The sequence below is a fragment of the Pipistrellus hanaki genome, assembly GCF_964339955.1.
Source record: "Pipistrellus hanaki genome assembly, chromosome: 6".
Taxonomy (NCBI): Eukaryota; Metazoa; Chordata; class Mammalia; order Chiroptera; family Vespertilionidae; genus Pipistrellus; species Pipistrellus hanaki.
In genome coordinates, this window is record NC_140508.1 from 26,836,896 (window position 1) to 26,861,734 (window position 24,839).

At 39.5% G+C, this 24,839-nt stretch overlaps 1 protein-coding gene across 9 annotated transcripts in view; it reads right to left on the reverse strand.

The window, feature by feature from the left end:
* The window catches only part of PLCB4 (phospholipase C beta 4), a 368,787-nt gene that overhangs the window by 119,689 nt on the left and 224,259 nt on the right, over positions 1–24,839 (reverse strand). For all 9 annotated transcript variants that reach the window (XM_084887441.1, XM_084887443.1, XM_084887446.1 and 6 more), the window contains one exon: positions 20,657–20,755. In XM_084887441.1, coding sequence (XP_084743567.1) covers positions 20,657–20,740 — 84 coding nt within the window. In that variant the 5' untranslated portion in view covers positions 20,741–20,755. The remainder of the gene's footprint in view (positions 1–20,656; positions 20,756–24,839) is intronic.

The following is a 24,839-nucleotide window of genomic DNA, read 5'->3' on the forward strand; positions in this document are numbered from 1 at the left end:
AGGTATTTGTTCCTGCAGGGTTCCTGTGCTGAGGGGCCTAGGCCACTGTGGGCTTCCGGAGACACTTGCCCTAACACGTGCTACTTCAACACTCTTCAACATCACAATCTACTGTTCAAAGATCTAAGCTCCTTTCAAAATGACAGACTACATTTCCCCCCCTTTATTTCAACTTTAAAAGTCATTTGGTTAAATAAAATTGAGCCCCATTTCTTGTTATAAGGAATGGCAGAGAACATGGCAAGCAGAATATGCTGACAGAAGACAAGGAAAGTATTTGGGTGGGGTTTCTAGATAATAGGTAATTGGTTTTATTTTATTTTTTGATTTGTGGTTATTTCTTATCCTTTCGCCACCACCGTCACCCACATTCATTGTGAATGACTATATCTTTATACAGCATCATCAAGTAGGGGACAGCCAAACATAACAACCAGCTAGGGACAGGGATTTGGGACCCGCTAGTAAATGCATTCACTCACTTTGTTTAAACACTAGCTGTTGAGAGGCTCCTTTGTGCCCGTGGCTGCACCAGTAGATCAGGATGTAGATGGGAATGAAATGGGTGAGGATTTTCACAGTCCATCACAACACTCCTGTTTTCTGAGAAATAGGATCCTTTGAGGGACACCAGGTCCAGACCTTGTGGTTTATAGCGCCTAGGCTCGAACGCCAGCCTTCTCACCAGGCATCTGCTGGAGAACCTCACCAAGCTTCCTTTTTCCCATCTTAAACTGGGAAAACTGATGCCAACCTCACAGGCTATCAAAATGATCAAAACAGGCCTCAGTAGCGGCGACAAGGTCAATGCTGAGCAAGTTGAGTACTTATGAGAAAATATCTAAATTATTATTTAAGGGCTATTGTGCCAGGCATTTCACAAACACTAAATCTCATGGCAGCCCTGCAAAATTTTGGACCATATCAGCACCGTCCAGTAGATTTTTCGGGATGAAGTAACTATGCCAGATGGGTGCAGCCCAACATGGTAGCTAAGAGAGCCCCACGGGGCTAATGATGCTCTTGAAATGTGCCTAGTGCAACAGATGGGGTACATTTTTAATTTTTGTTCATTTCACTTTAATAGTCACATGTGGTTAGTCATTACTGTATTGGACAAGGCAATTTTAGGGATTAGAAAATTTATTTTGAAGAAGAGTAAATTCTTTAAAGCCATAGTTGATAAGGAACAGATCTGGGATTCAAATAGGTTTTTCTGATTCCAAAGCCTGTGTCTGTTCTACTCAGTCAACCTTGACAGATCCAGTTCCCCTCTACCTATCACCATGGGATTTGGGGATTGTCAGTAAATGAACACTGCTTTGACAGGCCCCACCTCTGGGTAAACATGGGGCTCATTTCCTGGTTTGATAAGAATTGAGTGGAAGAGAAAAGGACCTTGTGAAGGTTGGAGAGAGACAAGTGAAGTCTCAGTTAGGAAAAGGCCCCAGGGGTTTTATCAAGTATCAGTAACATTATAAACCACTCCCACCAAACCAGACATGCCTGGTGTGGTCTCAGGACTGTGCAGGCAGGTGGTGTCTGAGAGAGAGTTAACCTACAGATCCCAGAGCTCCCGCTTCTATCAGATTCTGGAAGCTAACAGCATAAGAGGTGCCTCGTGGCCTATTTATTTCAGCTCTTCATTCCAGAGGAATTGGCTAAACTCTGTTTAGCAGATCCTTTTAGGTTCTGCACACATACTTTCCAGTCTGAATAGCAACATTTTTTTTTTTTTTAAGTAAAAACTAAAGCCCTTGGTGATGACACTCTGCTGTCAGAATGATTTATGGATTGCTGTAACAGATGGGCGCGGGTCCTGGGGTTGCTTTTCCTCTCATGGGTATGGTTTCCCCTGGGGAGGGTCCAGAATGTTCATTCCATTTGTTAATCTCCCTTCTATTTACAGGGCTTGAGGTGACTGACACAGGGCTTCTCAGCTGTCCTTCTGTAGAGGATCAGAAGGACACTGGCCCTGGCTGTGGCCATGACCTGGGCATCCTGGACCCTTGTGATTTGCTATTTACCTTGTGAAGAAACCTGTCACACAGAGAAGCATTTGCAACTTTTGCATCCCTTTCCTTTGCCTTTGATTCTTTGAGCAGAGGTCCCCATTGGGTTAAGCTATAAACCCAATTCATTATAGACCCTTCCCTCCATGTATAATGCTCAACTAGAAGCCACAAGGGATTCTAGTTCTAGATCTAGCTTCCCAAAGAACAATGCCAAAGGGCTGCTTCTGAACCACTGTGCCAGCTGTTATCAGCCAATAGGCACAGTGTTTACTAAGCACCAGGCAGTGCTCTGAGCACTTTGTACACATTAACTTACCAACCTCCCACCACCCCTGTGAGGGGGTACTATTATTCTCCCCATTTCACAGAGAAGGCCATCGAGGCATGGGAATGAAGGCCTCACCCCGTACTGTGTAGCTGGTGGGGCAGAGCCGGGATTGTTCTCTACACTGACGCACACATTGGAATCACACTTTCTCTGAGACCATTAGTGACACAGTGACATTGTGAGGCAGTGGGTCCAGTAGCTGCTTGGCAGTCACATCTGGAGGAGGCTTTGCCGTTCTTGTCACTGGATGCCAGTGACCATCGCCAGGATTAGAAGGGCTTCAGGAGGTTTTAGCTCTCATTGCCGCATTTCTGGAGGATTGTCTCCAATGCGCAGACTGTCTTAGTTACTGGGCTGTTACAAGTGGTGGTTTTCACTACCTCATACACCATGTCAGAATTTTTTCTCAGCTCTTAGGGCTAAGAGGTGTTTTTCCTGATCAGTCTCTTTCCTTGCAACCTAACAGACACTGCAAGTCCTGAAACTGTTTCTTGTGCCTGCACTGCTTTGCTACCAGGACCACAAGTGGCCAATCACTTATTTCCACCTTAGGGGACATTTTTGCTACCCACAGAAGGCGCTGCCTGTTCATCTTGCCAGTAATTTGATGTGCTTTCATATTTGTTTCTCCTTTCAGCCTATATCCCTATGGTCTTTATTTTATCTAATGATACATATTTCTGCATTACAGCTCCCTGTGGGCTGTGGGAGAAACATGTATAAATAAGCACAAAAACCATTTCATAAACACCAGAAACTATTGGGTGTTCTCCAATAGTTTCAGGGTCAGACAGACCTGAGCCAGATGTGGTTGGTCACTTACTGGCTTATTGGAGCTTACTTCTTCATCTCCAAAAGCAGAATAACAACATCAACAATAATACCTATCTCACAGGTTACCTCTGGGCATTAGAGTACTTGATGCATAATACGAACCCAGGAAACTATTAATTATTAATATAATAACACAGTAATAGTAATTATGACTAATGTTGCTAGTATTGATCATGATTAATCACCCAAGAAACAAATGAGGAAAATACCACCATCCCTACCTTACAGATGAGGAAACTGACCCTAACTGAGGTGACAAAGTCACCCAAGTGGACACATAGTAAGTGGCAGAGCCACATGGACACTGAGGCAGAAAGAACATAGATGTTTGCAACAAGCATTGGTACTACTGTGCACTGATTTCTTCTGATCCAGAATGCAAATCTGAGAGTCTATGCATAAGGGAGACCCAGAGATTATCAATTACTGTTACGTTAGACTTGCTGAAAGTTTGGGGAGGTCTGATTGTGCCTGTTCTTCTCTGGCCAGGCCAGCCTCAGTCTGTACATCAGGCATAGGGGAGCCATCAGAACAGCTTAGCTTCTTCCTTCTTCATGGGCCAGGTGAGCCTGGGTGTGGCAGGCAGTAGTGACTGGAGGCAGTAAACTCAGAGTTGGCGGCTCTTCCCTGGACCTCCCTGACATGGCAGATGACTGTCTGAGGGTGAGGGGACAATCAAGTGAGTCATTCGGCAAGTTTTACAGGTGCCAGACCCACTGTTCATCTTGAGTTTCTAAATGCCATAGAAACAGAAATGACATTGTCTGCTCTCAATCAGCAACCAGAAGCATTTAAAGCTCTCATTTCAGCCATGACTATGAGATACAGGGAACCCTTATTCTGGTATCAAGTGGAAAGTTTAAATGCAATAGTTTCATTTTATTCTCATCTCAGAAATACAGAATATTAACTTTCCGAAAGGTGTGGCTTGGAAGAGTCTACTGAAAAGCAGCAACAAAAGAAAAGCTCATCAGCTTTCCTAATTTTTTTCAGGCTTTATTTTAAAAACAACTTAAAGTGGGCCTGATGGCGCTTCTTATTAACAATTCTCTGACACCTGCTTAGCTGTGGGAGAACGTGGTCAGCTCAAGGAGGCTTTGGATTTGGGGAAGGAAGCAAGAGCAAGGTTGAGCCACCTGAGAGAGTCAAACTTTATGCTTCCAATGGGTTATGTTATGGTCATTAATAATTATGAATTCCCACTTTCTCTTTCACTTCCAGATACAGACCTTAAGTAATTGGGACTTAACTTTTAAAGTCTGCCAGTGTGAGATGCCAAACTCATTGGGTGTCTCTTTGACCCTCTCCCATCAGGACATTCTGAGGCCATCCCTAGCTGCTCAGATTCTGAGAGGACTCCTGTGTTGTAGCAGAATTTTGGGCCAGGCTCCCTGACACTTGTCATAAACACTTGAAGAAATTATTCCTAAGATATTTGGCAACTACCTCTCAGCTTGAAGAAGGGAAAAACACAGTCAACAAAACATGCCATTCGGAGTTCGTGATCACTCAAAGTAACTTTCTTGGACAGGAAAATTCATGTTAGTAAAAAGAGTTGCCTTAGCAACTAAAATAAGGGAAAATTAAAGAAGACTAGCGTACTCAGAGCCAGGGAGAAAAAGAAATGTTTTTGCAACAAATATTAAAAATATATGTTACCTCCTTTCTCTCCCCTTCCCCACACCACCCCAACAATTCTCTTCTTGAGCAAACTTGAATCAGGCTTCTCTGAATATTCTTCCCAATTAGGCCTCAACTTTTGGGGTTCAGTGTCTGTCTTTGCAATCAATGCCCAATGATAGCAAGAATTCTGCTAAATTGGTTTAGCCAGAATCCCCTATCCTCAATATCTGATCAACCCTGATATCTGATCGGGTTCTTCAACCTTCACCATCTCCCAGGTGGGATTTAATCTGCCTTCAGCAAAAAAACTGTTTGGTTGGTTTAGCAAAAATCTCCCTTACTCTTGATGTTTCCTCTTAGTAATTTTCCATCCAATGACCCTCATCGCTCCTTAGCTATAAGTCTCCTTTCCTTGTTGTATTCAGAGTTGAGCTCAACTTCTCTCCCCTTCTGCAAAACTCCACTGTTGCAGTCTCCCAGATACAGCCTCATAAATAACATTTTCTTTAATATCCCCTCCCCTCCAAATACTAAGGACAACAGGAGATGTGCTTTGCAAATGTACTTGAAACATGACAAACCTGGTAAGTCCTTCTTGTCAGTAAAGCACTTCTAATAAAAGCACAATTCATTCCAGAATATTAAATTGCACTGAGCATGTGATTAGACATATGGTGACACAGAAGACACAATAATTGAAGAAGGCAGGTCAAGGAAAGACTGTTTTAAGCTATTGTTATATGGAGATGACAGACCATGTTGAATAGAGTTGCTAAAAAGAAAGAAATCACCATGACTTCCCTGGACTTTTCCTTAGATATATGCATTTCCACTTAAATAATTCAGCTTTTAAAAAATGCCTTTCTTCACACTAGCTGTCATTCCCTTCCTACTTTGTCTTCTTAAATAGCTTATATTTAGGTCTCAAAGATATACCACTCCCACTGGCTGTTAGGGCCAATTCTGGCTTTATCCCTTTTTATTGTGTCTAAACAAAGTCTACAGCAACGACTGGGACATGCACACAAGAACCACTGCTGCCTTCTAGAAAATTTTAAAGTAAGTGTAGGGTTGGCCTCAGAAAATTGAAGTCCCAAAGACTTAGCATGTGACCATCCTACATGGGGCCGGGATGGAGTGGTGGGGGGAGGAGGGTAAGAGAGAAATGTTGCATCATTTGGATCATCAAAGAACAGATATTGAGACAGACTTGGAAGTTCAAGAGATTCACTAGAGGATATGCCTGAGAAAGAGAAAGGGGAGAGGAAGCAGGAGGAGGAAGGAGAGCTTTCAAAGCTTGAGGCAGGACTAAGACCTGTGAAAGGAGAGCAGGGAGGAAGCAGGACTGGGTAGGAAGGGTCTGGGGCTGCAGTGCATCTCCACCAGGTGGAGAATGGTACACCAGAGCAAGGCCTGTTTACCCAAGGAGCCTCATGTGGGGCAGGGAGGATCAGCTCCAATAACTCTGCCATGGTACTCATTGGCTGGGTAGCTGAAGATGTTGCGGTTGGAGGTGGCCCACCAACCACATTCGAGTGGCAGGTTTCTCTTAGAAGACTTAAGTGCCACACTTCCATTGGTGCTAACCTTTTGTTAACCTTCTCCAGATTGCCGTAAAGGATTTCCAGGTCCAGTTCATCAGTACTCTTAAAATTCCTTAGAGATTAGGGACCATTTAAATAGCAATGCATTTGAGTCCAAGATATATAACTAAGGACTTGCTAGATCACTGCACCTATTGAAGTGATAAATGAATTTCTTGCTAGGGATATAGCAGTAAATAAAAGCAAAGTCTCAACTCTCATGTCTTATATTCTAGAAAGGGATTCTGACAAGAAACGGAAAACAAGTAACACATTGTAATAAATTGATCAATGTGAATATGAAGATCTAAAAAGGTAAGGAGAATATGTGAGTGATATGGGTACACATAGATTTTTTTAAGTGAGATGATCATGAAGGCCTCTTGGATGAAGTGACTTTGAGCAGAACTGGGATGAGGTGAGGCAATGAACCATGAGAACTAAGGGCATATGGAGAAAAGCAGTCCAGAGAGGAACTGCAAGCGCAAAGGCCTTGAGGTTGGAGTGTGTTTGGTATTTTCAGGGAACACTGTTAGGAAAGTGAAAGGTCATGCAGGGACTTGTAAGTGGGGGCAGGCAGGATGGACTTGCAAATCAATCGAAAAGAGACAGGAAGCCACTGAAGGTTTAATCCAGAAAAAAATAAAATAAAATCTGCCTCATTTATCCTTTACGTTGGCCCTGTGAGGTAGCTATTATCAATCCAATTTTTCAGGTTTTGCCTTGTGTTTCATTTAAGACTGGTTCATGATCCTATCTCTTGAGCAGCAAAGACAAACTAAACCAATTTTGGCTTAACCCCAAACCCCTGCCCTTAACCAACTATGTGTATTTCAAACTCTTCCAGAAAGAGCTCTCTGAAGTAGATTTTACTCTAAATACCAGTTAGCACACACACACACACACAAAAAAACTTTCTTTATTTGCAAACAATGTCCTGGCAACGTGACTTTGGTGAGCAAAAAACTAGGCTCCTTTTTGTGTCTCACAAAGTTAGGATCACTCCCCCTTTTAGGTACTTAAGAAAATCCACAGCAGAAGAGCAGTGGAGACAGTCCTTGGGGCGACACATTAGTAGAAAGAGTATGTCATCCTCGATACCTTGGTAGCTATACTGGCTCAGCCCATGCACCTCATTCCATGTTTTGGACAAGGTACCATTTCGGAGCAATTTCTTACTATTTATGGTGTTCAGAGCAAGCGGTTCAAAAACCATGTGCTTCTTATTAATTTATCAGAATCAATATTAGGCATTAAAAAAACAGGCTTCCCTGCTGAGAATATTTTATATCTATTTCCATTGACTGAAAGAATATTTTGTTCCTTTCACATAGTACATTTTACTTATTCTTTTAAAAATAGAGACTAAAAAAATCCTGGTTAATATGTTTCTTTCCTTAAAGGCAGATTTTTATTGAACAAAAAACAGAAGTCTTAGTGTTCTTAGGGACACTTATTTGCTTATGGAAACTTATGGAAAAATAGGTGAAAAATAAAATTTTTCCATCCTCATTTCACTAAGAGAATCAAATTAATAATACCTGGATGTAATAGCACAATAATTATGGTCTAAAAAAAGATAAAGTAAATGGGTGACTAAAAGGCCTAACCAGGTCTTTAAACAGCTCTAGCTTCCATAACTAAACTCTAGAAAAATATTAAAATTATATGTATGTATATTTTCCACATCCTATATATTTCCAAAAAATTGTTTTTTGTGTAGGGGAGGAAAAGTTTTTCATTGACCCTCTTAAGATCTGTGGTTGGGTCTAAAAATTAAACCGACAAACACAGATTAGCAAAATCAAAAACAAACTTATTTAAAGTTTTACTTAACATGAAAGCCCTCCTAAGGAAAGAAAGACTAAAGAAACAGACCTGAGTATTTTTATGCGACATTGGATGAAGAGTGGACAGTAAAGAAATATGACAGGGTAACGAGTATGGGGTAAGTGTGGTAAATTGGGAGAGACTTTGCAAGAACTGTTTGTTCAGATTCTTCATGGGTGCCTTTGTCTTCGGAGAAAAGGATACTTTTCCTCTAGGTGTGGGGAGGACATCTCTCAAATGAGGGTATTATGACCTGTTTCCAGGAAGAAGGGTAGGGGGAAGGTCAGTATGACCTTCCTGCTTCTGCTGTTTCCTTAGTCACCTTCAGCTTATAATATGCAACATGCCAAGGAACCATATTTTTGGGTACTGTGACCTGAACCCCATCTTTTGGACAAGGAAGCCATTCTGAGTCATAATCACATAATAGCTGTGATTCCTGTATATTCTCTTTATCACTACATCAGTTCTGGGGACTTGTTCCACTGATTAGTGTATCTTGGAGAGTTGGCAATTCCTTAACTGACTTAAACTTCTCTTTCCTCCTCTATATAATGTGGAAATGATCTCATTTAATCCTCCCAATCACCTGAGGGTTTAAAGGGATTACTGACGTTAAGTGCTTAGCACTGTGCCTGGCACATTAAGGATAAGTCAAGATCTCTTTAAAATCTATCATAGTATGTTCGACTCCTCTGGAAAAAGAAAAGTCTCTTATTGATCAGTTCTTTCCTTCTGTTATCTGTATTGCCTGTTTGGGGGAGATTTAAAAACTTGAAATGGATTTAGTTATTTTTCCTTCTTAGGAAGCCTAAAACTCCTTACCTTGCCCTGTGCCTAATGGTTCTCAAGCTGTATCATCAGACTCACACAGAGACCCTAAACACAGGGACTGCTGGAGCCCGCCGCCAGAGTTTCCATTCAGTGGGTCTGGGGCGGGGCCTGATAACTGCATGTCTAACAAGGCCTCAAGTGCTGCTAATGCTGCTGGCCTGCTAGCCAGGACCACACTGAGAACCACAGCAGGCTGCCTAGTGTGAATCTTTCTGCTTAGCCACGGATTCAACCATTTTAATTCCTGATTTTGCAATCTGAAAGATAATGCTAAGAAGAAGTTACCTCACAATAGAATTCATATGAGGCTTTAAAGAAACAATATTTTTATGGCATTTGCACAATAATACCATTTGCGCAGCACCTAGTCATGCTCACAGTGGCAGATATTTCTATTGTAAGCACTACAAAGCATGCTGTCCAAAAGCAACTCAAACCAGCAATAACAATAAAATATTTCCTCATAATGTTTAGGAACAGGGAATTCACTCTCATGAAGTTGAGGTTAAAGAAATGCAATTTTTGTAACTCAAGAAAGGACTGCAAAAATGATTCACTTTAAAATATGCTGCATATGGCATTGGACTGCTCATTTGTTCACACTTGAATGAATTCCATTAATTTACTGGCTAGACCATGTGCATTAGCAGAGTACATTCCCAAAGAAAATGCATAGGCAGACGAAGCCAGGATACCCTTTGGGCCTCTTCACCATGAGCCTGAGATGAGCAAGGCTGCACTCTAGCAACCTTAACTAAAAGGATGCCCCAACCACTGTGCTCCTGTGCACCCGCAGCCACAGACGTGGCTTGAAGGAGCTAATATTGAGCATTTTCCTATTCACTCTTCAAGCTGAAAAGAAGCTACAGAGAACCAGCACTGTCATGTTAGGCATTGAATTCTAACTAAATTCTTTAGCATAGCACAGTAATGTTTCGGAGACTTATATTGCTCCTTTGCTAGTTCCTTATATTTTAATTTGATTGATTGACTCATTATATACACACCTTATTTCTGCTTTGTGTTGTATTGTTTCATTCCCTCAAACTTCTTGGGAACCAAAAACCACCCCGGATTTCTTTCTCTAGTGGCCTAGTGGATGCATCTCACGTCTTGCCATGAATAAGCACTCCTTCCTGTACCCTTGAATAGCATCAGTCTCAAGTATTAGAGTTTTCTGTAAGACTGACTCAGACACTATTTCATGGGTGAAATGCTTCTATTGGGTCGGCAACTAAGTAATTGCGGGTTTCACACATATATGGCTTCAGTTGAATTTTTAGGTTTGCAGACGTAGTACAAATGTAAAACACATTTTGTTATTTGATAGTTGGCTATTCAGCTGTTAATCAGGAAAAAAAGTTTTTTGATCTGTTTTGTAGTTTTCGTTTGGCGTTCCTTGAAAAATGGAAAATCAAAAGGAACATTTTCGTCATATTTTGCTTTTTTATTTCCACAAAGGGAAAAACGCATCGCAAGCTCATAAAAAGTTATGTGCTGTTTATGGTGACGAAGCCTTAAAAGAACGGCAGTGTCAAAATTGGTTTGCCAAATTTCGTTCTGGTGATTTTTCACTCAAAGATGAAAAATGCTCTGGTCGTCCAGTTGAAGTTGATGACGCCCTAATCAAAGCAATAATCAATTCGGACTGTCACAGTACAACACATGAGATTGCAGAGAAGCTTCATGTATCACATACATGCATTGAAAATCACTTAAAACAACTTGGCTATGTTCAAAAACTCGATACATGGGTTCCTCACGAACTGAAAGAATCACAGTTAATGCAACGCATTAGCAGCTGCGATTTGCTAAAGAAACGTAATGAAAATGATCCATTTTTAAAACGACTGATAACTGGCGATGAAAAATGGGTTGTTTACAACAATATCAAGTGGAAAAGATCGTGGAGCAGGCCAGGTGAACCAACTCAAACAACATCAAAAGCTGATATTCATCAAAAGAAGGTTTTGTTATCAGTTTGGTGGGATTACAAAGGAATTGTCTACTTTGAACTCTTACCACCCAACCGAACGATCAATTCTGATGTCTACATTGAACAACTAACGAAATTAAACAATGCAGTTGAAGAAAAGCGGCCCGAATTGACAAATCGAAAAGGTGTTGTATTCCATCATGACAATGCAAGGCCACACACATCTTTGGTCACTCGGCAAACATTAATGGAGCTTGGTTGGGATGTTTTGCCACATCCACCATATAGTCCTGACCTTGCACCATCTGATTACTTTTTGTTTCGATCTTTACAAAACTCCTTGAATGGTAAAAATTTCAATAATGATGATGATATCAAATCGTACCTGATTCAGTTTTTTGCTAATAAAAACCAGAAGTTTTTTGAACGTGGGATTATGATGCTGCCTGAAAGATGGCAAAAGGTCATTGATCAAAATGGGCAATACATTACAGAATAAAGTTATTTAGTTCCATGAAAAAATTGTCTTTGATTTTCTTTAAAAAATCCGCAATTACTTATTTGCCGACCCAATATTTCCTCTAAGGAATAGAGTTATCTTCTACCTTTGTGAAGAAATGAGGAAAAGCAAACCCAAAGAAACTTCAGAGGGCAAAAACTGAGAAGATAAGCAGAGACAAACTAAAGTGAAGCATCTTAGAAAAGAAAAGAAAGACAAGAGTGTTGCTTATGCAGCAAAAGCTGATACAATTTTAAAGGGAAAAAAGGAGGATGACTAAACTGAAAATACAATCCTACATTTGTAAGAGAAAGTGATGAACTGAAAGTAATTACCTGAATCTGAAAGTATCATCATCACCATTAAAACTAATTTGTTATTCATTTTTGTGTGACATTATTTGTCTTTTAAGGTAGATGTGTGCAAACTATGGCCTGTAGGTCAAATCCAATTGGCATCTTTTTTGAAATTTTTAGTAGAATACAGGTCCTTCATTCATTTATGGATTGTCTATGTTCTGTGGTTGCTTTTGTGCTACAAAGATAAAGGTGAGTGTATGAGAAAGAGACTGTATAGCTGGCAAAGCCTGGTCTTTTACAGAAAAAGTATGTTGACCCCGTTTTAAGCCTTTTCAACATAAGATGATCAATGACATAAAAGAGCCCAAGACAACTGTGGTTGATTGCAAAGAGGGCCACAATCCTCCATCCCTTCTGTTCCTACAACCCTTGTAATGTGACTTTGCAGCTCCTCCCACCAAGAAGTAGAGTACATGCCCCTACTCCTTGAGCCTGGCTGGCTTTGTGACTTGCTTTGGCCTACAAAATGCAGCAGTAGCTTGGGTGTACAGAAAAGAAAATAAACCCAGCCTGCTTGCAGGAGGATGACAGACAAACTGGGGTGGAGATGAGATCATCCTGCTAGGGCCATCTTAATTCAGCCTCCAGTAGGCCTAGTAAACACTTGAGTGAGCCCAGCTGAGTCCAGCCCAGATTGCTGACCCAAATAAATGGTTTCTGTCTTAAACCACTGAGAATGATTAGACTATGCCCCCCAAAATATGCATATGAATTATTTAAAGCTGAAGGCAACTGAGAATCAACAGATACAGAGCATTCCTTGTGTGAGTAAAACAGAGACACAAGGACTTCCATAAATTCCCTTTCCTGGAGTTTTACAGCCATGCAGAAGGCTGATGTCAGCTCCAAGATGAGCCTGCTCTACTTAGCACCCTATGGTGCATGTATCATCTAACACATGATTCCACTTCTCCAATCAAGGCACAGCTTCCTTTGCATAAAGGGCTGAGGCTCTTCTTTCTCCAGCTCACACTCAGAGGGGTGGATGGTGATGGAGGACGGGTCAGTAAACTCTCTGATTTGAAATCATTCTTCTAAGGAGTGAAGGAGCAAATGTGCTCTAGGAATCTATGTAGCAAGAACCCAGGTTATCCTGGACATCTGCCCCTTACTCTGAATTAAGGCAGAGGATGAAAGTTGGGAGAAAATAAAAAGCCATTTACTGGCAGAAATTTTATTATTATTATTATTATTAATGCTAAGAGTTGACTGATAATATGTTTTCAACAATGTTAGTTGAGATATTGGCTGAATATTTTACGGAACAGACATGGTCTCAACTATAATATATATGAGGTTCACTGGGAGCCTCATCCACTCCTACTGGGAGCCTCTGGCACAGACATATTGTCCCATTTGAGGTGAGAAGGATGCTCTCTCAAGTGAAAGATCCAGCTCAAGGTTATAATTTGTAAATGTCAGAGTCAAGGCTCCAAACACAGTATTTTGGTTTCAAATCAACTTACTTTCTGGAATTTACCAAATGACTCAGCCATTCCTTAACTGCCTAATTCTTGGAAGATAAGATAATGAACTTTAGGCTTTTGGGGTTGAAAGTATTGATAACTTTGTCAGTACTATTGTTTTAAAGGCTGGGCTGAGTGATTTTGCTAAACCCTGGTTGATGTGTGCAACTTTGGATTGTTTCAGCGTTCAGACCAACTGAATAAGTACCCAGGTGCCTAGTCACAGCTTTTCATATTGTGTGAATAAGAGTCACACGGCTTATGATGATAAGAAAGGCAACTGAAGGCAAATGAATGAGAAATCATGTAATCTCTAGGTGAAAAAATACTCTCATACCCACCCACTTTAACATCTACTCTTTTCTAGCACTGAGATGTTAAGAAAGTTGTCTGTGGAGCTAGAGCCAATAAGAGGAAGGAATATGACTCCAGCTCACCTTTAACTTCTTGGTGTCTCCAAAGACACTCTCACATCTCCTGCATGCACTTGGTCCACACCCCCAGAAACGGTTCTCCACACAGCTACCAACACAACTGCCTCCAGGTGTAAATTAGATCATGTCAGTCCCAGTTGGGAAGTTGCTTCCCATAACAATGAGAAAGAAAAATCCAAACTCCTTGTTCTGGTTCTACACCACTGATTCTCACACTTGAGTGTGCACAGAAGTTCTGCGAAGGGCTTATTCAACATACTGCTGGGCCCATCTGCAGAGTTTTTGATCCATCTCTGAGAATTTGCATTTCTAATAAAGTTCCAAGTGATGCTGGCTTGGGGAGCACATTTTTTGAGATCTGCTGCTCTATAGGATAAGGTGTCTGCCTACTCAGACTTCTTTTCTTATCATGCACCCACACACAATGCCCACTTCAATCAGGATGCCAACAGTGGCTCTGGGAGAGGAAGACTAAGAAAGGAGGAACATGCATCCATTTGTTCATCCTTTTGGATAATTTAGTGTGCTTTTCAATTCAATTTTTGCTCATTTTTAACTAAATCTTTTGTGATTTCTTTTTGTGAAATATGTTTTTATTATTTTTTTTTTAAGAAAGAAAGGGGAAGGGATAGGGAAAGAGAGATAGAAGCATAAATGAGAAACATTGATTGGCTGCCTCCTGCGCAATTACTGCTGGGGATCAAGCCTGAAACCCAAGCATGTGCCCTGACCAGGAATCAAACCAGCAACCTCTTGTTTGAGATAATGCTCAACCAAGTGAGCTACACTGGCTGGAAAATCTTCAGTGATTTCTATTACATGCAAAATGTTTGTTCAACACTACAGAAAACATGACGATAAACACCATTCTTTCAGGAAGAGGATGCACTTAGTGCATCCGTTAATGTACTTCTTCTCTGGCCTTCCCTTGTTGGTTTTGTAATTGGCAACTTTACTATCTGAATAATAGACAAAAGCCTCTACTTAATGCACCACCTACTATATCAACATTGCCTCCCACTGAGAAAATCAACCCTCTGTTTTTCCTCCCATTTCTCTAATACCTCATATTGTCCAACATCTGTCTGCACCCTTACTTTACACAACATTCATAACTTCTTCCTTCTCTCTTGTCAACAATAATTAAGTGCTTTGCCAACTTTTAGGTTGATTCTAAAAGTTGAAAGACAAACATTATTATCATGACTATTACCATTATGATGACCATGTAAGTATCCTTCTCTGTAAATACAATTAATGTGCTACAATTCCACTTTCTACTCTTTGAGCCCTATATCCTGACCCTGTTCATACAATTCAATTTAAGTTACCCAAAACTTGGGAACAAGATAGGGAACTGGCTATGTATTATTTCAATGTTATACAAGAGCACTATCTAGAGACCAGCCCAAGAATGACTTCTATGAGAATACACCTGTTGGCTTACTATTTACCATTGTGTGACCCAGCTTCTTTGAAGTTAGGTAGATAAACTGCAGCGTTATTTGTCCTATAGTGGTGCAAAGGATTTGTATCTGGTAGAAAAGATAATCCTAGAGGTTACAACTTTTTGGCCCCATAGAGCAGTGACCAGCTTGGAATCTAGTTGATAACACTTGTTTGCTCTCCTTTCCTGACTATATTCAAACTCTCTTCTTCCAACGCACTTAGCACTAACTTGATCATCATGCTGCTGTCCTCACCACAAAGTTAAATGCGTCTTTAAGTCAAAATACTTTCTCTGAGGGTTGTGTTTTTAGTCTTTTGCAGATTATATTTGAGAATTCCTCGCTTCACTGATGAGCAGCCTGGGTGTGTAGGCTGCTTGGGCCTTTTGGAGCTTCACCACGTGGAGCCAAATTGCTCTGAGATTTCAAAACCATCTTGGAAATTTGGCCTGTCCACTAGCCTGCCTTTAGGTGTGTACTGGTCCTGCACTTTGATCCTGGCTTTGACAAGTGCCATAACTGTTCCTGTTTTCCTGGTGGCAGTGGTAAGCACCAACTGGCCCATTTATGTGCATATTGAAAAGGGGGTGGTGGGTGGGAGGAGCTAAAAGTCAAGTATCTACCAGAAAAAGGTACGCCATCTGGGAAGCTTGCTTGGATGCATTAAAGTCCCATGGGTGAGAAAAAGAGGTGGCCCAAGATGGGATCTATGATGTGTGATGATGGAGCCAGTGATGGCCTAGGTAAATCATCTATAAATCATTTAAATATCTGGTCCAGCTGCCACTAAGAAATGACTGGTAAAATTGTAGTTGAAATTTCAGTTCAACTAAGTTAATTGAAAACTGTTTCTTTTTTTTTTTTTTTTTCTTTCTTTCTTTCTTTTTTTGGAGAAGGGGAGGGAGGAAGATGGTATTTACAAATCTGGTTGTACAGTAGTTTGAGCTTATTGTCTGGTACTGTGCTGTCCAATTAGATAGCCACCAGCCACAGGTAGCTTTGTAAGTATCAATTAAAATTAAATAAAATTAAGCACTCAATGCCTCAGTCCCACTAGTCACATTTCAAGTGCTGAACAGCCACACTGGTAATGGGCAGCACAAATACAGATCACATCTATCACTAAGTTCATACAGTGATCACTGACAGGAGCATTCCTAAAGATACAGTTCTTTTAATTTGCCCTTCAAAGTTATGCAAAAGAGAAGGAGGTCTCAGGAATCTGGATGAGAGAATTTGAGGTTAAAATCGAGCCAAAACTGCTCAGGATGACAAGGGATTAGAATTTTCCATTATTCATTCGCCTTTGGTTTGAAAGAGAGATGGGTTTTTGTTTGTTTGTTTGTTTTGTTTGTTTATTTTGTTTTTATTTGATTAGAGGCATATGAGAAAGAGGAAAATGGTAAATTGGAAAATGACTCTGGGGAAAAGGTTAAAAAAGAAGAGAAATAGGAACATATCTCTTGGTGAGAGAGGGGGGCAAAAGACAATAGATAACAAGACACACTTTGGCAGGGCTGACTAATGAAATTTATTCAGCATGATCTCAGACATTTCATCTGAACGTGTCCTGGTGTGTGCTGCTACCACCCAATGTCCTTGTTCCTGAGACACGATGATATAATGGGTTTAGGAAGAGAAACAAACTAGAACTTAGAACAGAGAGGTAAGAAGGCACAGAGGATATGACTAATCCCCAAGACTGTAAGCACCCAGGAATTCTGGGAAGGACTGAGAAGGCCCTGAGTAGCCAGGAGCAGGGGTCTTCAGCCCTTTACTAGGACATAAAAGGAAAGTCAGGAGACCAGCTGAGTAGAGACATTTGGATTGCCTGTGCTTTAAAAAGCACTGCTGTTTCTGTTCTCTGCAATAGCAAAACCTCTATTTGAAAGATTTTATAACAAGCACCACTTAGAAACAAAATGTATTTGCATCTAAGTAACTTCTAAGTCAAGCAATGTGAGATAAAAAATATATATATATATAAGTGGCATGGGGATACAATTAGAAGCTACAATGCAGGCTATATTCTGTAGTTTCCGAAATTTTGGGCTACTTCAAAAAAATACCCCAGTAACACAAAAATAAAAAAATAATGCTTAAACACAGTTGCACTGATCACATTTATTCATTTATTGATTAGATAAAATATAATTTTAAGACCTTGGCTAGTATTTTTTTTTCTGACCTCTCTGCCTTCTTTAAACTAATCAGTGGAACACCATTTAATATTTATCTGATCCTTTAGGCCATCGTGAGATTTGTCATATGATGCTGAAGCCACTTATGTCCTTCATATGTGGTCCTTTTACTATGACATTTTGGGAAGCTGAGGTTGTGTTTTTTCTAATTCTTGTTCCTCCCATGTGCTGTCAGGTGTCATTTCTCACTGCTGTTCATGTAAAACTTATAAAGACAAACCTTCTCTGCTTATATTTGGTTGCTGTGAATATTTTAATGGCCATGGTTCCAAAAACTAAATCTTATAGGACTTGGAAATAAAAAATAAATGGCTGTAGTCCACTTGAAATACTATTTGGCTTTCTGGTTTCATATCCTATATAATAAAAAGCTAATATGCAAATAGACTGAACAGCAGAACGACTGGTTGCTATGATGTGCACTGACCACCAGGTGGCATATGCTCAATGTAGGAGCTGCCCCTTAGTGGTCAGTGCACTCCCACAGGGGGAGCACTGCTCAGCCAGAAGCCCTGAGCCAAGCTCACAGCTGCCTAGTGCAGCAATGGTGGCGGGAGCCTCTCCCATCTCTGTGGCAGCACTAAGGATGTCTGACTGTCAGCTTAAGCCATCAGTTGGACATCCCCAGAGGGCTCCAGGATTGCAAAAGGAGCAGTCCAGGCTGAGGGAGCTCCCCCAACCCCAGTGCACAAATTTTGTGCACCGGGCCTCTAGTGTTGTTATAAAGAGACATATATACTTTATGAAGTTTAAATTTTTTGCTTAAAATCCTAATAAAATAGCACTTAAGAAAGCTTAGCTATATGTATTTAATACTTATTCATGATTTTTTTGTTTCTAGTTTTACCTAATTTTCAGAGGAACCTAGAAAAAAAAGAAAATGCCTTTAGAAGAGCAAATAATCAGTATTTTCCAAATGTGAGCAAGTTGTGAAGGATCAATAATCAAAGAAAATCATCACAAGAAATTTTAAAAAAAAAGATTCCATGATGACAAACTTCCCATTCATCAAGTCACATTTTGCTTTATCAAAAGAGCACATTTTCCTCAAAGATGTTTCTGCTTATCTGATAGCAGTAGAGATGCTCAAGCAGTGATTGTATTTCATCTCTTCAAAATGACCTGCACTGAGTAACTGGAAGTCATGCAGTATTTTTTAGTTATCCTATGATTTTCCAGAGCCTAGAAAACTGCCTTAGTAACCACAAATCTTTGGAGACACTTCAGCAGATTCAGGGAGAGATGCTTCTCACAAGCTCATAATGAAGGTCATCATCTTTGTGACACTAGTTGCCAAGGCACACCTGGCTTACCTGGGAGAAAGATTTACAAATGCATCTAAGCTAGTCCTTGGCCCTCTTTGCCAAGTTGTATAAAGTGGGTAAAAGCAGTTAACTTCAATAAGCTTACTTTGTATTAGATTTGAATAATATCAGATTGTTGATACTAATAATTTTTTATTTCAAAGATAAAAGTGTCAGATGGTTTGCCATAATATTTTGAATCTGTTGAGGTACAGATCCCCACCTGGTCTCAAGGATTACCAAGTCCCCTCACCATTTCAATTATCAAGAAAAATGAACAAATAAACCAGACTGAGTTGGAATCACTTGTATCTAAAATCCCTTTGAATAGTACATATCTACAGTGAATTAGTGAATTTAGCAGTTGTGGCATTCTGCTAGTCCCTGAAGACAGACCTTGACCTCAAGAAAATCGGAATACAGTAGGAGAAACAAAAACATTAAATAAACGTGAATGCAGTATAATATGTGCAAGGGGTTATCCATTCGTACTGAATGTGCCAAGTAAGATATTAAAGAGATGTAGAATTCTCATCTGGGTTCTGAAGGATAATTAGAAGTTCATTAGTAAAACAAAAAAGAACAAGATTATTTCAGAAAAAGAGAGTAGCAAATACAAAACATGCAATAGAATAGTTTATTGGGAAAATTGTAAGTGTGTTTTTATGGCTAAAGCAGAGAGTGTGTGTAGAAAATTGGTAGGAAATAAAGTTGTAGAAACAGGCCAGAGCCAAATTATGGAAAGCCTTATATTTCATTCTGAGCAGTTTCCTTTATCCTACAATAGAGAGTCCTGATAGATATTTTCAAAAGGTTATTCTATGATCACAACTATGAAGAAGAAAAAAAGAGAAAAAGAGTAAAGAATTAAGGATGGTTGTATCCATGTGGTGGAATGCTATTTTCTGTTTCTTCATATACTAGTAGAAGAATGTCCTTTCTGAGAAACAGTAAAGTTTCAGATATACAAAGAGCTGTCCCTCAACATTTTAATTCAATACAAGGAATAGCCCTTCCTTTGCCTTTCTCAGTTGTTTACTTACAAAACCACTGTGGTATAAATTTAAAGTGTATTATGAAACACATTTTGGAAAAATCAAGTCAATAAGTAGTGAGTCACATCAGCCCACAGACTTTAAGCAAAGGGCTGACAATCTGAGCCTCTAGGAGGGCTACAACCTAACTTTCAATTGATTTTGAAAGGAACCAACTCTGACTATAAATAAAGTCTTCAGACGTTTTCCATTTCACTTGACTTTAAAGGCAACACAGTTTCACCACATGCCCTTCTCCAATTCACCTCAGATTCAAGTACAATCTAGGAAAAACAAGGCATTTATAAGGCCAATGAGGCTTCAACTACCTCCCCAACCTTCTGAACAGATGGGTGGTCCCAAGAGCCTGATCCATAAAAGGCCTGCAGCCACCAGCCACCTTGCAGGAACAGTAAGTGGCAGAAGCAGAGGATACAAAACTTAGGTCCAACTGTTCTATGTAAATGAAACCAGGAGAACAAATGACTAGCACAAAGTCAAATCACTATTACATTTATAACAAATAGAACATTTTATGTGGAAAGCCTGCCAAAAGCACTTCATTATGCAAAGACTGTTACTACATGAAACCCATCTGTAAATCGAAGATAATAATAGCAACGACCTTATAAGGTTGTGGTGAGGAATTAAACAATATACATAAAACGTTTTAGAAGGTTGTCTGGCACACAGTGAGCGCTCAATAATTTATAGCATCATTATCATCACATCTGGCACATGGCAAGTGCTCAATAAATACAGTATCATTATCATTATTATATCTCATAACTTGCCTCTTTCCAACTATTCCAACTTATAAATCTCAAAGATGCTCTTACTGTGTCAGAGATTATTTACTCAATACTGTAATTAAAATGAAATAATTATAAGACTGTTTTGAGAGGAAAGATTAATAACCTCTCTTTACCTCTTCATATCTGTCAAAAATTGCTCCTTCTTGCATAAAGGAAGGAACTTCCTTCTGCCAGTTAAATTCATAAGGTTTGGCCATGATTATATTCAAGACCTAAAAACAAAAACAAAAATATTTCGTTAGTATACAACTTTAAAAACAAGTGAAGGTCAAAGGTTAATCACTTTATATTTATCTGTTTGCAAAGCTTTCCTTCACGTAGAATAAGTCCATATATTGTCTTTTTTCTTTCTTCTTTCCTACATCTGACCCCAACTTTTTTTCTCTTTGTTTCTATACCTGGATAAATAATATCATTAAGAAATACCAGAGGTGCCAGGCCAGCTTGGCTCAGTGGTTGAGCATCCACTCATGAATCAGGAGATCACAGTTCAATTCCCAGTCAGGGCACATGTCCGGGATTTGGGCTCAATCCCCAGTGGGAAGTATGCAGGAGGCAGCGTGTTCAATGATTTGCTCTCATCATTGATATTTCTCTCATCTCTCTCTCTCTCTCTCTCTCTCTCTCTCTCTCTCTCTCTCTCTCTCTCTCTTTCTCTCTCCTTCCCTCCCTCCCTCCCTTCTTCCCTCCCTCCCTCCATTTCCTTCTCCATCTTCCTCTTCCTCTGCCTCTCTCCCTCCCACTCTGAAATCAATAAAAATGCATTTTAGAAAAAAAAATACCAGAGGTAATCATTTGGGAAGCTTCCCCTCTCTCTACAGATCATATAAAATAATGTCACAATATCAGTGGCACCAGATAAGAGAATGGAAACACACACATGAACCTATATGTAGGAGAGGGCTGCTGCAAAGCCTACACGAGAATCTGAAGGTGCCTGCATGGGCAGGAGGAGTCCACAGGATGATGGAGTACAGAATCAGGTGGGAGTAGCTGGAATTTTTTATTGCCCTTGGTAAAGCCTCTCTCACTTCTTCCTCACTTGGGCCACTCAGGAACCAACAGAATGTCTGCTGTCTAGAAAAGATTGAGATGACTTTGAAAGAGAGCCCAGGCATGGTTCAGGGTAGCTGCCTGCACTTAGAAAAGCTGGGTGATCCTTTTATCCACCTTTCTTAGCATCATGCACTGTGGTGTACATTCAATAGCTGCAAGCAGGACATTTTAAATGCAAAGGTGAGCACCCACCAAGCAGCGTCAAACACTTAGCAATGCCAAAGACATAGGACATACACACCAAACACAGTTAGTAGGAGAACTTACCCAAGGAAACAGAGTTAACAAGACAAATAGCTTTGGCTTAAGTATGGTTGATATCCTCCGAGGGAGGAGAGAGTACATTCTGTTCCCAAAACATAATTCACTACAACTTTCAGAAATTTAAAAAAAGATGGCTGAGTTCAAACTTTTAGTAGCGTTATAAAGAATTTTTTTAAATTTAAAGAATTGTTTAATGTAAAACTTTTTAAAGAACATTAAAACTATGAATTATAAAGAGAACTCAGATGAAGTTGAGTCAAGAAATTCTCAAGAAATGCAACACAAAAAGAAACAGGAAGCATGGCTGGAAAAATGAAGGGAAATTGAAACAGAAGGTTTAACAACCATGTATTTTTATATCTCTATCTCTATATATTCTTTCCTCTTTGTACCCCAGCTACCCCATACACATATAACAATCCAAAAATCCAATCATGGTCATAAAGGAAATGTCAGTATTTTTCAAAAGGCAGACGTTACAATCACCATACTTATTGACCCAAACTAGGCAAACTTATAAATTAATGACAGTAAGTGCATAAAATCTGTACATATAGGAAAAAACATAAACTTATACACATACTTCTAAATAATTTTTAAATTCAGAAGACTAGTCAAAGCAATAATTATAAATTTCCTAAAAACAAAAAATGGGGACATTTATATCAAAACCTAGATTATGTAGCATGAAACCAAAAAATAGTAAAAGAATAATTAGTACAAGTGAATTGTTTTCTGAATTATTTTTATAATTAAAAAATTGTAAGTATTGAGAGAAAGTGAGATAGAGATGGGGGCAGAAGGATAATAATGAGGAAGCATACTTACAATATTCACAGTGAAATGTGGGATGTATAATATTATAGTTACAAAGAGGAAAAGGTGAAAACAGTAAGAGAAATACTATGCATAACTTTAATCAAAATATTTTAAAACCTAAATAATGTGGAAGATTTAAAAAATTTAAAAAATGGCTCAAAAAAATGAGCAGAATACTTAAATAGATGACAGACCTAGGAATCAATTGAAAAAAAAATATTAGGTCCATATATTGTACAGGCAAGTTTTACCAAAACTTCAAGAAAAAGGCAAATCCTGTGTACCTACACATTTTTCAGGACATAAAAACAAGTAAAGCAATTTCCCCATTCATTCTACAAGCCCCATTATCAGATCCCAACAATGACATTCCAAGGGGGTTAATAAGAAACACACCAACCCTAGAGTTCATTATCACTTATAGAAAAAAAAAAAATCGAAACATGAACAAATTTATTCCAGAGACTTGTCAAAAGAATAATATGAAATGCTTCAACACTGAAAACAAATCAATGTGATTCACTACCTAAAGAGCTTAAGGAGAAAACTCTAGTGTATACGTATCCTGGCTCACACTACAAGGTAAGGTACACCTGAATGTGAAAGGTATCTAGCACATGCCATGTAGTGAAAACAGGAAGCCACAGAATGATATGAAACATGAACAGTGTGATACCATTTACTTAAAAACACAGCTATAGAATGCTATGAACAGTTTAATACCATTTATGTAAACACAAACACACAAGACGAACATATATATTTCTCCAGGCATATACATATACACATAAATAAATTATTTAAAAAATTGGAAAGAACTTTTCCAATTTATGACCTGGTTACTTATGGGGAGGAAATAAGGATTGGGGCTGAAAATCAAGGTATATTTACTGTTATCTTCTGTGCTGAACATTTTAATTATGGGAATATATTCTTGTATTACACGTGCTTGTGTATATAAAAATGCAAATTTCAAAAAAAAAAGAAAAAAAGTTGAAGTCATACAGATAGGTTGATGCAAACAATTTAAAGCAGGTGAAGAATTGTTTCATGGTACCTTTCTCAAAACAGCCATCATTGCTGTTTGAGAAGGAATTTCTCCACTACTTATTACTAATCAGGCTAAAAACCGGTGAAAGCATAAAATACATTCTAACCAGGCCAGCTAAGATGGTAAGCAGCCCTCCATTAATCAGCACCTAAAGCTTTCCAGGTACAGCCAAGAAGGTGGGCCAGAATGCAGAGAGCGGGAGAAGGGGCAGGTGCTTGTCCCCAGTCGTTCATGTGAGATTGATCCATGTCTCTCTCTCTCTCCCATAATGACTATAACTGGGTCTCTCTTCCTATCTTTCTGTCCCTCTGTTCCTCTCAGTTTGCTTTTCTTTGTTTCCTTCCATTTCATTTCTCAGTATCTAAGAATCTTCCTCCCTCCCTTCCTCCTTTCCCCCTCCCTCCCTCCCTCCCTCTCTCCCCCTCTCTCTCTTTTCACCCAAGGCAACTTAGAAGCAAGCTTTTAGTGCAATGATGTGCATGCATGACTTCTATGCCATAAAGCAGATCTACAGATAAGAACAGAACTGCAAGACTCTCTTTGGCTGTCATGGATGTGTTGTTCAGAATTACAGGGACCCAAGTGTGAACAGATGAAAAAAGATAGACGATAGAAACAATGTGATGGCTCCCTGGTTGACTAGACTGTGGAGAGGAGTGGGCAAAACATCTCTCTTCTGCAGTCCCTTGTGTGTTCTCATTCCTGCCAACTGTGCCTTTCAATATTTCCGTTTGGTTTTATGTTAAAGGGACTAGCAAGCAACGAGAGACTTCTGATTTAAAAAAAAAAAAAAAAAAGATCAGATCAAAAATAAAAATGAAGAGAAAGCTTATATCAACGTGCATCATCTTTCACTGATTTAACTCTGGGTTCCCCAGGATCCTTTCAGCAAAAGAACCATCAATCTTCACTGTGTGATGTTTCTCAGACTTCACTGCTATCCTTACTACTAATATAATCATCTCCACCTTGAGTACCAATCTCATTATAATGGCCTCCTTATGTAAAGGATTTGGTGGGGGCTAATGGGAAAAGGAGATACTTTTTATCTTAATCTCTAAAGACACCTGCACTGTGGGCAGGTGCTCTTTTTATGGCTTACCTTC